The 14,017-nt window shown below is 37.1% G+C and overlaps 1 protein-coding gene across 2 annotated transcripts; it reads left to right on the top strand.

Annotated features, from left to right (window-relative positions):
- The first annotated feature begins 68 nt into the window (after positions 1-68).
- Positions 69-10,210, top strand: LOC105828640 (BUB3-interacting and GLEBS motif-containing protein ZNF207). Of its 2 annotated transcripts, XR_003625983.2 has the most exons (7): positions 69-281; positions 1,400-1,526; positions 1,608-2,008; positions 2,382-2,745; positions 2,974-3,436; positions 4,531-4,612; positions 8,312-10,210. XR_003625983.2 is itself a non-coding variant. In XM_012667098.3 (6 exons), the coding sequence occupies exons 1-6, from the start codon at positions 241-243 to the stop codon at positions 8,422-8,424; spliced, it is 1,509 nt and encodes a 502-aa protein (XP_012522552.1). In that variant the 5' UTR covers positions 69-240; the 3' UTR covers positions 8,425-10,210. The 2 variants fall into 2 exon arrangements, 1 of the variants encoding a protein (XP_012522552.1); XM_012667098.3 differs by lacking the exon at positions 4,531-4,612.
- Positions 10,211-14,017: the final 3,807 nt, after the last annotated feature.

Here is a 14,017-nt window from a genome sequence, read left to right on the forward strand (position 1 = left end):
CCGCCAGAAAGTTCCCTAGATTCCTCTAGGCCTTGGAATCTTGTGGTGCGCCACGTTGGCGACTTCCGGCATCCGGCCGCGGAAAAGGCACGGCGGCCATTATCGGTTTTCGCGTGTGTGCGTGTGTGCGGTGTTACGATCATCGAGGTCCTGCACCGCGTATACCCGCACTTCGAGGATCGTCTTAACGGAGGAGAGTCACTGCCGATAGCGAAAAGTCTCCGGTAATCCGACGGAAAGATGGGTCGCAAGAAAAAGAAGCAGTCGAGACCCTGGTGTTGGTATCCTTTTTGTTTCCTCCCAGGACTGCGACAATGACGACACGGCGATGATCTGCAGCGGTCGTATTTACGTAACCATATATTCGGATTGGGCTGGTTGCGCGATCGCGATCGGCCAGTGATTTTTAAACAGTGGGTGATGATTTTCTGCTCTGCCGAGGAGAAAACTCGATCAGAACCGACCTCAAATGTGTGCAAGCGAGACGTTCGTGGAAGGCGTGGAAATCGATACGCGATTTCCTCGCGTCACCGCGACACACGACATCTCTCTTTGTGTATACGTGTGTACGTGAGAGAGCGCAGCTGTTTTTCCACTGTCCTCGCGTTGACGCGGTGCGATGATGTAACGCGAGCGAGGGGCTTCCACGCGGAAGCACCCTCGGACCCTCGGATCGATGTTTCCCATTTCACGTCCCACGAAGTTAGGACTAATTTTCGATTTGACGCTCCTCCCACTTAATTTTTTCACTCGGCTGTTTAACTGTTTGTTTGTTTTTTTTTTTTTTTTTAAATAGGATTGAAAATATGAATCTTTTGATTTTGAAAAAGTTATTAAATAACGGGATACTTTATGAATTAAATTTAAGTCTTTTGTAAAGAATTAATTAAAAATCAGTCAACAGAATTTATTTTGTGAAATCATGAATAATTTCTTTCTGATGAATAGTTAGGGGATGGAAATATATGTTTCATAATGACTTGCAAGTGTTGAGTTAATCAATTAAATAAAAAGCTTGTTATGACTAAATTTTGACAGGGCATTTTGTATTTGTCTTGTGTTAAGAGTAAGTTATATTTAGTTGTTTGTTTGCATTATTTGAGAAATAAAAACTTGCAAGAAAAGTTTTCTGTGATACTTTGCGGTAAATTAAATAATATAATATTTTTTTAAGTATAATAAATTTAAAAAAATTTTTTTTAACAAAAAGATTTTGAGGAATCCAAATTTTTCAGGGACAAACATAAATCTCCAATAATTTTCTGCATTGTTTTGCAAATTATAATTTTTTTTAGGTTTATTGATGACGTTACTTATTTAAGAAAGTCGACATATATAAGAAACTTTTTTAAAATTTAAATCTTATACTGTAAATTTCCTTAATACCATTCTTCAAAAGGTATTGCAATCGTGAATTTGAAGATGAAAAGATTCTCATTCAACATCAAAAGGCAAAGCACTTTAAATGTCATATCTGCCACAAGAAACTGTATACTGGACCAGGGCTTAGCATACATTGTATGCAGGTAAAGTTACATTCTTGTTATCTTTATGTTTTGTCTACTTATAACATTGTCTCAAGATTAATACAAATTTTCTCTTTGCAGGTGCACAAGGAGGCAATAGACAAGGTACCGAATTCATTGCCAAATCGTAGCAACATTGAGATAGAGATTTATGGGATGGAAGGCATACCGCCGAACGATGCAAAGGAACACGAGAGGCAACGAAATGGCGGTAGGCCGGGCTCGCCGTCATCTGGCGAGGATGAGCCTGTGCCGAAAAAGGCAAAACCCGAGGGTCTGTTAGGTTCTGCGCCTGGTGCAATGCCTGGCATGGGGGCTGGTTTACCCGGAATGCCACCACAGCCAGGTATGCCGCCGCTACCTGGTATGGCGCCACATCCAGGTATGGCTCCTCATCATGGAATGCCACCACATCCCGGTATGCCTCCTATGCATCCTATGATGCAGATGGGCCACGTAGGACCTCCCTTTATGGGCCCAGGGTATGTATTAATTAACTACTATATCTTGCATATCTCTAATTTCTTTTATTTTATATGTAAATTTCTGACTATAAATATCCAACATCTCAATATTAATTTATCTAGAATCTTATAGAAAATCCAATAAATTATCATTCTTTTATAGATTTTCAAATGCTCTTTGTTTTTTACGTTCTTACATACCATCTTTGATTACCTTTATTCAAATTAAAGTCTTATTATTTAATTATATTTAGATTTAGTTAAATTTAGTAACATAGCTTATAAATTTTATTGTCAAATATTGAATATTTATAAACTTTTATGAAGAAAAACAAATAACGAATTATAATTAAAATTGTTCACGCGCGTAACTTGATTTTTTCTTTTCTAGCATGATGCCTGGCATGTCAGGCATGCCTTCCGGTATGCAACCACCAGTCTCAGGCGCATCGATGCCGCCAGCGCGTCCGCTGTTCCCGAGTGCTGCTGCAGCTGTTTCGACAGTAGCAGCATCGACAGCGACATCGGTCACTGGATCTGCACCTCTTGGCACAGACTTTAAACCGATCACGTCGGTGGCCAGTGGTGGCGGTTCCATAGGCCCAGTAAAGCCTACATTCCCTGCTTACAGCAGCGTTGGCGAATCTGGTGCAACTGGTAATAGTCTCGCTAGCAGCGGTGATCAGAAAGTGAATCTTATTGCGACCACTGGGGCCGCCAGTAAGATCATTCATCCTCCAGAAGATCTTAGTCTAGTAAGTTTTAATTTTTATTTCTTAATTTTTTTATGATTACCTCTGTTCTTAATTATAATCATAGATGTAATATATGTATATAGAGCATAGCATATGACATAATGTATATATGAAACGAGTAATTTTAAAAATAAATAGAAAATTTTGATATCCCAAAAATTATTTGGAAACTGTTATGGAAACTGCTAAAGCATATAGTAGGTTTTAAACAAAGCATTCGTTTTTTAGGAGGAAATAAGGGCAAGACTGCCAAAGTATCAACGTCGACAAACCGATGAGTCTGGACGACCGACGCAATCGGAGGCAACGGTAGGGACAGTGAGCCAGCAGCAGCAGGCCGTTGCCTTGCAACAAGCGGCAGCACAGCAGCAGCAAGCGGTACAGCAACAGCAACAACAGCAACAGGCACAACAACAGCAGCAAGCGGCCGCGAATGTGGCAGCGGCCGCGTTTCAGGCGGATCAGCAGCAGCGGCAGCAGCAGGCGGCGGCACTGAATGCGCTGCAACAACAACAGCAGAGGTTCCAACGGCCGCCGCAGGCGGTCATGGTACCAGCCTCAGCCGCAGCAATGCCTGTCAGCTCGGTTGCATTGATGGCTCCCCTAATGCGACCCACTATGACTCTGGCCGCACCTGCTCTCATTCATGGAGGTAACATGATGCGACCGCCCCCCATGGGCCTGCCGCCAGGTAAGTGTCTGCGGGTTTGAGCTTTACGAAAAATTCTCCCGCCGTATCCCCTTATCCTCTTTGCCACCGCGTACTCGTCGAACGGAACTGTTGTCTTTTTTGTCCCCTTTTATTGTTGAAATCTGAAAATTTCCCCTTAGTACTTTTTTGTCGATTTCTTTTCAATTGTCCCTGCCCTTCCCCCCTTACTGGCTATTGAAAACGGTAACATTAATCGGCGCATGAAAATGAATCGTATCGCGATTAAGTTTTCTTTTTTTAACACGCGTTAAGTTTTGGATGAAATATATTGAATTAAAAGTCTTGCTCTGTTTTCTCCGTTTTTCGAAAGCGACCTCTTCACTGTCTTTTTTTTTTTTACTTTGTGGATATCGCATATCCGTGATCTAACAAAATCAGTTTGTTACATTGTTCTAATGTAGAAAGCATTTCCGATAGAGCGTTTATATTTAACGACGATTCATTAATTATTGGAACTTTATCAATATATTGTGCAATATGAATTTGAATTAATCAAATAGTTTCGTTGAGTAATTTAAATTTATCGACGTTCAGATTCCATCGGAAATGCCGATGTATATCCTTATACTTTGTCTCCGTGAACACTGCCCTTATATATTTACTTCTACCCAGTCCTTTACTCGGTCAACGACCGAAAAGGGATTTTTTTTTATATTTACGAATGAGGAAAAATGTCAATTATTAACCAAACTATACCTTGACATGCCTTAGTTTAATTCGATTGCACGTTGCACAGCAATTTGCACTAATTATTTATGTCAGCCATTTTTATTCCTTGAAAAAGAAAGCTTATATGCTAAAGAAAGACAATGAAAGCATTGAGACAGAAATAAGAAACAGACTTGACATTTGGGGGGAAGGGGTTAGAAAAATTGACAACGTGTGCGAAATTGCGTATATATACTGACTCGAGACGGCAAAGAAAGAGAAAGCGAGGCGGGAAGAATATCATGACTATTCAGAATAGAAACTATAGAGATCAAGATTCTCGACCGAATGATACGCCACAGAATCTCGACGACACAGCGTCTTGTAGTCCTTGTTCGTTTATACGTTTAACGGTGCGTTTGCAGGGCGCCCGGTCACTCCTCGATGAGTGTCGAACGAACCCAGTCTGGTTACTAAAACCGTGTTTTACAATACAAGCGCTACAAGGTTGGTCCTTAGCAATTAGCATGCGGTGACATGGCCTATATCTATATACATATATATATCTATATATATCTTGTTATATTTATTATTATTCTTATATATTGTTGATTAATCTTGTCATCACTGTCATTAATACACCTACATGTATATATACGTATATACGTGATATATATACATAGTGACTCCCGAAAACTTAGAATGACAGTGTAGGGAAACTGTTCGAACAGCTTTCGCGAGCTACTGTGCATATATTTCTGTATATTCGTAATATTTTGTCACTGGGCAGTTGGGTCGAGCGGCCAACGATATGTTCTTCTTTCATTCTTAACGTCAATTTCCTGAACCAATTTGCCACATTTTGAACACGTTTGTTTGTCCTGATCTGAAGAATGTCTATAGCAAAGCGAAGTAACGAGACATTGGAAAATATGTAAAAAATAGCTGTATCGCTGAACGATCGCTCGTATTAGGTTGATCAAAATAATTGGTTACTATGTTGATCAATACGTAAATTTAATTAGATGGAATTGTTATATGGTTAATGAATATGGATACTTTGTGTATGTGTGGTGTAAAACTGATAAATAGTAAAAATAATTGTGAAGCGGAACAAAAAGCATTAGTCTTATGAGTTAAATTATTTGAAAAATTATTGTATTTTTTATTTACTAAGGTTACGCATGATTATGATTAAGTCCACAATTATTACGCACAGATTATCATTTTTCCTTATTAATTGATTGTTATTTGAAATAGAACTTGGATAATTATTTCGTTAAGTTATTCATTTTTGTTTCTAGAGATTTTCGATTCCAAGAGATAATTTTATGTGACAAATTTTTTTTTTAACATATTAAATTATTTAATAGATTTGTTTCGATCGTTCATTGATATACCTATCTGACCTGTCATATTACATTTCTAAATTAATATTAACTTTTTGGTACAGCGTGACATTTGTTTTTCCATTTACGATTTCACAATTTTATAGATATATTTAAAAAAATTTTTGCAATTGTTTAATTCCTGTGCAGTTTTTTGTGCAAAATTTATTACACGGAAGATAAAGAGAGACTTTCCGGCCGCTCGGCCGTTACAGTTTTTATACATCTCTTTCATGTATGATTTCTTTGTTTCCTTTCCGTTCCGTTTCTCAGCTTCTTTATTCACACTCTCTCGATTTAACCATTACTCTTCTTATGACTCACATACGCCATTATTTACCTCGCCAGCAGCCGTGTTACCATCTTGTCTCTTCAGTATTACTTATATATTATATATAGCTTGGAATCCTGGTGTTGTGATACAGTAGTGGAGAAACTGCTTCCTTGGGCACGGTACTGACAGTCGTTCGAAGTTGTCGTTCCAAAGTGATACGAAACGAATGATTAATTACAAACGATGATTATGTTTCTCTCGCGATTTTAGTCCCTTCCTTCTTCACGTTCGATCGATGATCACTCTTTTTTTCATAAATCATATTAAAGTGGTAACTTTGGTGATTTCAACTTTTGACATATAAAATTTTATAGATCTATCGAACTACTTTTTTTTATCTACGGATTCTTCCTATTTACAGACTAATAGTCATTTTTCTCAACAGCATTATGAAGAACTTAATAATCTCTTTAATTATGAATAAGATTGCAAAACTGTGCTTTCGAGATTTACAAAAATAGCAATTATTTTGAAATTTTGAGATTTAAATAAACAACAAGATTTTTGTCCCATGATTTCAAACAGACTTTCTGTCAACAGATTTGCGATGTGAAAATTATAAAGATATCTGATGTTTAAATTTCTTATTAAGAACGAGGATATTTTTACTTAAAAAAAAGATTGATTTTCAAAATTGTTCAAAGAAACCGCAAGTGAGAAATAACTCGCAAGTGAGAAATAACTCGTCTGTAGAAATATTATAAATATAAATGGATTAACAAAATATTTTGAAGAGGGAAGGGATCGAATTGAGTTCTCACCGTGCTCGTCGGTGGATTTTGTTTTATTTTTAATTTTTTTCTCATAAAAAGTAAGAAACTAGCAACGAGAACGAACGTAATGTATCTCCCTCACACCATAGCCTAGCTTTTGTGTTACACAATGAAAGATTTTAGATTAATTGAGCCGAGCAACAGTAAGTAAACGACTTCACGTTACCTAGTATATCTTTTTTTGCGTTCAATCGAGGGTCCGTCCGATTAATATGGTTTTTCTCTTTATTATGCCAGGCGATACTCGCACTCGAGTATTGTCGTACTAAAAACATACGAAAGAGAAAGAAGACATAGTGCAAGTAAAAGAGAATTTGATTTTATTAATTTTAATTTTGCATCGGGGTTAACGCTCTCGAGAATTTCAAACCAATTATATTACACTGCTCAATTATTGCTACACACAAAGAAAAAAAAAGAACAGAGCCGTAGTTCGAGGATCTCTCTGAGTGACTAAGCGCGTTTTTGGCGGCGATGTCCTTGGAAGAAGTCAGCTGACAGCTGAACGATCTCCGCGTAATGCTTCCGTATAATACGTTCCGCAATATCGAGCCCGATGTTGCGTCTTCTTCTCCCCCGAGTGATGAGACTCGTTCCTTGTATGGTGTGGGATTTTTTTCTCTGTGTGGTACCACCTTCTTGTCAGTTTTGTTTGTGATGTATTGCGTATGCGGCGCACTGCATGCTGAGCTGAGTTCTACGTACGTTATGTACCTATCGTATATACGCATATCTAATTAGTTTGGTGATTCGTATTGATCAGCAATTGCTGAGTAGATCGTAGAGTACGTGGTATGTCGAGAATAAATTGACCGGGTGGCACAGTCCTTATCTGAAAAGAGGCAAGTGGAGACTCGTCGCGAAAAAGCGTACTTTTCTTAGAGATCGAACACATGAATTCACGCTCGGCTGGCTAACGCTTGTCTCAGCAATCAGAGGCGGATCGCTCGTGAGCGCGCTTCTAACTAACTGAATTGATAATTCTCGCGGAATTATATTCCGACACTCCTTTCGGTGCTGTGATAATCGTTCGGCTGTCAGACAACTTCCTTTTCAGCGGAACATGGGTCTAAATTGTGGCAAACTTTGAATCTGAATAATATACAACAGTATTATCTATACAACAGATATAGGAAACTAAAGCAGCACAATTGGAATTTAATAGTCTAATTTAGAAGTTTTATAAATTCAATGTTTATTACAATTTTCATTTAAAAAAATTACATATTTTTATTTTCTAAACCTAAAATTATTTTGGAGAATTATTTTCATAGAAAACCGTCCACAATTTCACTTACGCCACGACAATTCTGTGACTTATTTTGCGCTGAAAGTCACGTAGTCCTCCAAAAACGAGCACGGTATATGACACAGTAACAGAAACTATCAGAAAAAAAAACATTTTTTTTTAATCGTGTGAACTGCACATTAACGCAACACGCAGGACCCATTCATTATTATTACCTTGTAACGTGAACAGTCACGACGTAAGTATACCTGGGGATCCTGATCCCCAATTAAGAGAGAATGAGAGAAAGAAAGAGATATTTTATTGTGGAATTTTGCGAACAAGACGTCGTCTCGTTCGGCGGCGTCGGGCTCGAGTAATCAAAAGCACGTGTATGCCGCACGTGGGCAACGTACTGTTTTCTTTGCCCTCCACGAGATCCGATTGCGGGTAGTACTAATCTCCCGCTGCGTTGCTTTCCAGGCATGATAGGGGCTCTACCACCGGGTGCGGCGATGCATCCGGCCTTCGCCGCCGCGCCGATGGGCTTTCCTGGACCGATGCTGACGCCGATGATGCATCCGCGCTTCAGATGATCGCCCCCCATGGACGGGCCCAACCCCCCGCCGCTGCACTTCGTGCTATGGGCCCGCCCCTAATTTTCGCTGGGGTCTGGACCTGACCGAGCAAGAAACACATACATAAATGAGAGAAAGGGAGAGAGAGAGAAAGAAAGAGAAGAAGCAGGAAATAATCTGCATGTGGTAGAATTGTTCCCCGTCAATTCTCTCTCACACAATCTGTTTTTTCCTTTTTTTTTTTTTAATCATATTGTTGAGAGACGGAGCAACAAAAAACACTGAAAGAAAGAGAATGAAAGAAAGTGTGTATGTGTGTGTGAGAGAAAAAAAGAAAAAGAATGAAAGAAAGAGAGAAAGAGAAACACACTCACTTAACATCATTAATATCTGAGTGAGTTCCTTTGAAAAAATCAGGTGCGCGCTGGAAACGGTCGGCTTTTTCGTTTTTTCTCATCCTTTACGCTGCTCTATGAAAAAAAGACGCGAGTCACTAATCGATTGCGAATGCGTATGCGTATGTATACGCACTCACGCTATGTTGATCGTGTAGATGAGCTAACAAACTCGAGCAAGTGTCATCATCTTTTCTACAGAATGAAATCAAAATAATCGCTTTGTAACAATACCGTTTGCGCGGAAATGCCATCGCAAATCATCTATCTATTTGTCTGTCGACTTAACTCACAATTTTTTATTATTCATCAGACAGCCATTGTATCGCACTGCTGTTCATCGAGATAGCGTTTTCTCAGTCTCGTCACGATGACAACGCGATACGTAAAAGACAACTTCTCTTATGGGAGTCAATCAAGGACAGTCCGAGAGTTGGATGAGTCCCGCAGTTTGCGAGGCCAATTCAAATAAAAATCACGTGTAAAATAAGCCTTACAAATTACGAATTTACTTCTGTAACAATACTCCAATCATGAACGCGGGATAATTACAACATTGCTGAAATTTTCAATGATTAAATTCTTATGTACAATTCTTTGTAATTCTGATCTGACTTTTCTCGAATATTCGGCGAGTATATACAGTTTTCTAAACATAATTGTACAAATAATGGATACTATCTACTTGTTACGAATTAATATTTTATGAAATTTTAACAATTCGGAATGAAAAAGATATTAACATATTTAATATAATAAAATGTTAAAAAAAGATATATTTATTTGAAAAACGAAATTTCTTTAGAGGAACATTATTACATATGACATAATTGTGTTATTTTTGGCTTGAAATCTCCAACTTTTCCATTTAAATACGTGAATTAATTCTATCGTTGAAAAATTTGATTAATCATATTTAATCTCGTAAAATTGGTGATTGACTACGCAGCTCTTTGGGAAGTTGTACTTTTAACAACGGCAAAATGCTACGTATTATTCCTTAAAAAAAGCTTTTCCTGTTTCGTGCATTAGACCGTTTCCATCACGTGCTGTTTCCCCCTTCAGCTTCCGTGCACCTGCAGTGTTCTCTTGGAAAGGCGCAATCGCAGATAAGGTGGCGCTTCACGCTGCAGCTGGATGATGATTCACTTGACTAAGTAGATCTCGAGATGAGAGAGCACTCTCGAGACTAGTTCCGTTCCGTAATGTTCGAAATTTTTTTTGTTGATTTACCGAGTAAACTCGAGGTAAGGATTCCCGGAGGGATCGAAGATATGAAAGTACCGCTCGACTCTTTTCTGAAATGAAGAAAGGAAATTAGATCTGAATTTTCATTATTTAATGAGGAGTAAATATGAGTAAACATTAAGTAAGGTTTATTTTATGTAATACTTTTGAGAATTAAAAAAGTAATATGAGTAATATGAATAAAATAATATAGAAAATATTTCGAAAGACTTACAGGTAAGTAGTCTCAATAGGCCACTTAAAACTATTTATTATACATATTGAAAATTAGATTTGTAATTTTAAATTAGTTTTCAATTTTATAATTATCTGTGATTTTGTTTTAAAAAAAATGTCTTATTTTGGGTCTGTTTTTCCACGCGACGCGTCTTCGATCTTTCCGTGAAATGTGTGTGTGTGTGTGTGTGTTTTTGAAAGAATAGATTAAATCCCTGATTTTCTGAAAGATGAGGATGATGACAGAGAATAGTCTCGGTACGATACACATTTAACTTAGCCGATCTCACTAAATTGCAGTATCATAGAATCAAGAGCATAAATCAACGCAAAAGAAAAATCGGGTGTACACGTTACAGTTTAAAACGCATTTGCTAGCCGCAGTGTGAAGATTCGGTCGCCTCAGGTTAGTCTGTCGCAAATTTTATTTTGTTCATATTCCGAGTCGAGCCGAGGCATCTTCGCGATATCCAGTAGTCATAAAATTAATCTATCGAGGAAAAAGATGTGAATTTTTTTATAAAAAAAATTTTTATTTCTAATTTACAATATTAATTTTCCAAAGAGTTTCCAAATTGTCTCAATGAAATTTTTTATGCATTATTAAACATTAAATTTAGAAGAGAAAGAGAAGTCAATCTCAAATATTGTATGCCAATTTCGCAAATTACAATAAATGAAGATCTAAATATAGAACACTATATAATATACACACAAATAATTTATATTTATGAAGAAGTCTAAATTTTAAGTAAAAAATTAATTTGCGAAGTTGATCGACTCGGCTCAAAGCAATTCCTTTTTTCCTTTGTCAAAGGAACAATGTTGGCGACGCATGAGTGAGTGGTAAGTACAGAGGGTGCTCACGGAATCGAACACCAGCTCTCTACACTCGACTCACGCCGTTTTCTTCACTATTCCTTTACCATGTCTCGTCGATTCTCGTACCGATTGTAGAGCGCATTCATTCCCAACGCTCGGATTAATTTCATCTCACGATTATTTTATTTTTATTTTAAAATCTTTTTATTTCTATCTATAGACATTCAAGCGACTCGCAAATTATTCGGTAGTATAGTCTATATATATATATATATATATATATATATATATATATATATATATATATATAGCCTTTATGCACTTTGCTCTATGATCGGACAAGCTCGATTCCTTCTCGTTCTCAATATAAAAGTTTGCAAACTTTTCTGCTCTACCTACAAAACTTGGCACTTCCTGAACTTCTTTTGCCTATTCTCTCATCCACTTTACCTACTATCTTACCTACTGTCTACTACTATCTACTCTCTTATCAATTTTTATTCAGGGTGTCTATTGATAACGCTGATCAGAGCGCCCGTGGAGAATTTTTGTTGCTTCTTGTACAGTTAAGTCCATCTATAAGATGCACTGTTCCTACAAGGTGTACAAAATTGTCCTAAATTTTTGCAGTTAGTTGAAAATAATTGTATTGTTTTAATGTCGTAGAGCAGTTAAAACATATTTATCGCTCGATATCGAGTTAATTTTAATCTTAAGTCGTCGTTTATCGCTTTCCGGAACTTAGAACCAAACTGGAGAAGCAATAGATCGAAGTAAAATGAAGAGTGGATTCATGTGAGACGAGAGCGACTGCATAAAATTTATTGACTCTATTCATGTCGATTAATTTTCCAGTTTAACTCGTCGTCTATCTCTTCTAGAAAAGAGAAAAAAGTGAATTAATTTTAAATTAGTGAAATTCGATGTATGTGTCGTTCACTGAATTAATTTTTTTGGTCAACTTTCGTTCTAGGTTCGGATCGACCGATCGTTCCGTGTACAGACGAGAAATCGATCTAATCGGATCGAGATAACGTTTAAGCGAACGATAACGAAAGATCACGCGCGATAGAGATTGTTCACGTCGTAATCATTCGTACGTGGGCGCGTAACGAAGATTCGATTGCTTTCTGTGTTGTCTTCAGTAGGCACCCTGCTGCTGGTTTTCGTTCTTTCGATCACCACTCTCGCCCACCGTCATCGTCCGGTACTACTGTCGATATTTCTTCGACCAAAAAAAAAAGAATGCAAACAAAAAATAGAAATGAAAATGATACACCATTGAAAGCGCGCCGTACAACACGTGTACGTACCAAAACATGATCTACGCATCGTTATTATAATTCCTTTATTTTTCAGGGGTTGTCTTTCCGAATCTCCACCGCGAACACTATTGTTTTACTCTCTTGCGAATAACAGCGCCTCGCTCGCGACGGTCCCAGGACCAGGGATTGTTGACTGCTCAAGGATGCAAGTAAAATTATTAAGATTAATAAGAATATTGACATTTTTTTGTGAAGTGCCTGTTTAGCTAAATATCGGGCTTGAGAGACGAGGCTTTCTAAAAGAATAAAAAAATGGGCGACAAGGTGGACGATCATTTACGTAATATCATATTTATTGTATTACGTAAAGATGCTTTTAAATGGCCAATCGAGCCACAAAAAATTGTGTTGGGTTTTGATCGCGCAAATTTCTTTTAAAAATATGTATATAATTTTTATATAATTGTATATACATATAAAATATAAAAGATGTATAATTATATAAATAGAATATATATATATATATATATATATATATATATATATAATTTAGTGAATATAAAAAAAATTTATACAAATTTCTGAGATTTATAATGACGTGTAATTTTTTTCATAGAATAATTAGTTTGAGATAAAATCGATAATCGCGCGAATCAAAACCGGAAATTGCCCTTTCATTTCTTTGTTTTTCTTTTTATCTTCGTAAAGAGAGAAGCGCGTTCACGCAAAGCCTCGCACTCCGGCGATTCGGCAGGACAATCTGACAGCAGAATTTGGAGATGTAGAAGTTCTGTTATTTATTGAGTGTCATATTATCGACATGTTCCGAATAAAATAAAGAAAACGTTCTGTGGAAAGTTTTGGGCATAGTCTGCTGTTCTGGGATATGTCAATCTCGCAATTAGTTTCCTCGACTGCGTCTATTTCGTTGTAAGAATTTCACATGTGCACTTATTGCATATGCATAAATGTTTCTAATATATTACGCGCTTTTGTAACCTTTTGTTTTACTCGGAAATTAAAAAATGATTATGACTTTATCGCTGGATCCGTATCCCAAAATTGCGGGCGACAGCCACATATTGTTTCAACCAATCACAGCAATCTCATCGCTGTTGGACCTATTAGGTCCCTTGCCTCAAGGCAGGCGATTGTTTGGACCTACCGTCTTAGAGTCGAGGCAACCGAGTTGCAACCTCCTGATTTTCTCCAATTGGAAATCTATCGATTCGGAAAAAAAAGTGATTAAGTTCTTCTCCGAGATTTTCATTTTTAAGTTTTAGAATTTAAACAAAAAGCTAAAAGAAAATTGCAGCAAAAATAGAGATTTTTATTTTATTTAAAAGTTAATATTATCGCATGTTTTTTGGTTTAAAGTAATTCAAAGTTATCATTATTATGACATCAATACATTTATTTTATTGACTGTTAAAATAACTTTATATATTTTTTTACGCGATAAAATATTTTTAATGTATTTTTATCAGGTTATTTACACGTTTTCTTTCAACCAACAGCTTAAATCGGCTTTTCGAATTGCATTTGAAAAAAGAAATCAAGGAGGTGTGACGGTTCTCGGCTTGGTGGACGCGTGGCTGGACCGAGAAACAATATTAATAAACGTAATAATCGGTTAATGAATCGCGGGTAAATTGTATTAACCGA

Source organism: Monomorium pharaonis, chromosome 11 (genome assembly GCF_013373865.1).
Source record: "Monomorium pharaonis isolate MP-MQ-018 chromosome 11, ASM1337386v2, whole genome shotgun sequence".
In the NCBI taxonomy this organism is placed as follows: Eukaryota; Metazoa; Arthropoda; class Insecta; order Hymenoptera; family Formicidae; genus Monomorium; species Monomorium pharaonis.

Coding starts and splice junctions, on each gene's coding strand:
- LOC105828640 (XM_012667098.3), top strand. CDS start 241: ATGGGTCGCAAGAAAAAGAAGCAGTCGAGACCCTGGTGTTG. Junction 2,746..2,973: donor CTCCAGAAGATCTTAGTCTA/GTAAGTTTTAAT, acceptor TTCGTTTTTTAG/GAGGAAATAAGGGCAAGACT. Junction 3,437..8,311: donor CCCCATGGGCCTGCCGCCAG/GTAAGTGTCTGC, acceptor GTTGCTTTCCAG/GCATGATAGGGGCTCTACCA.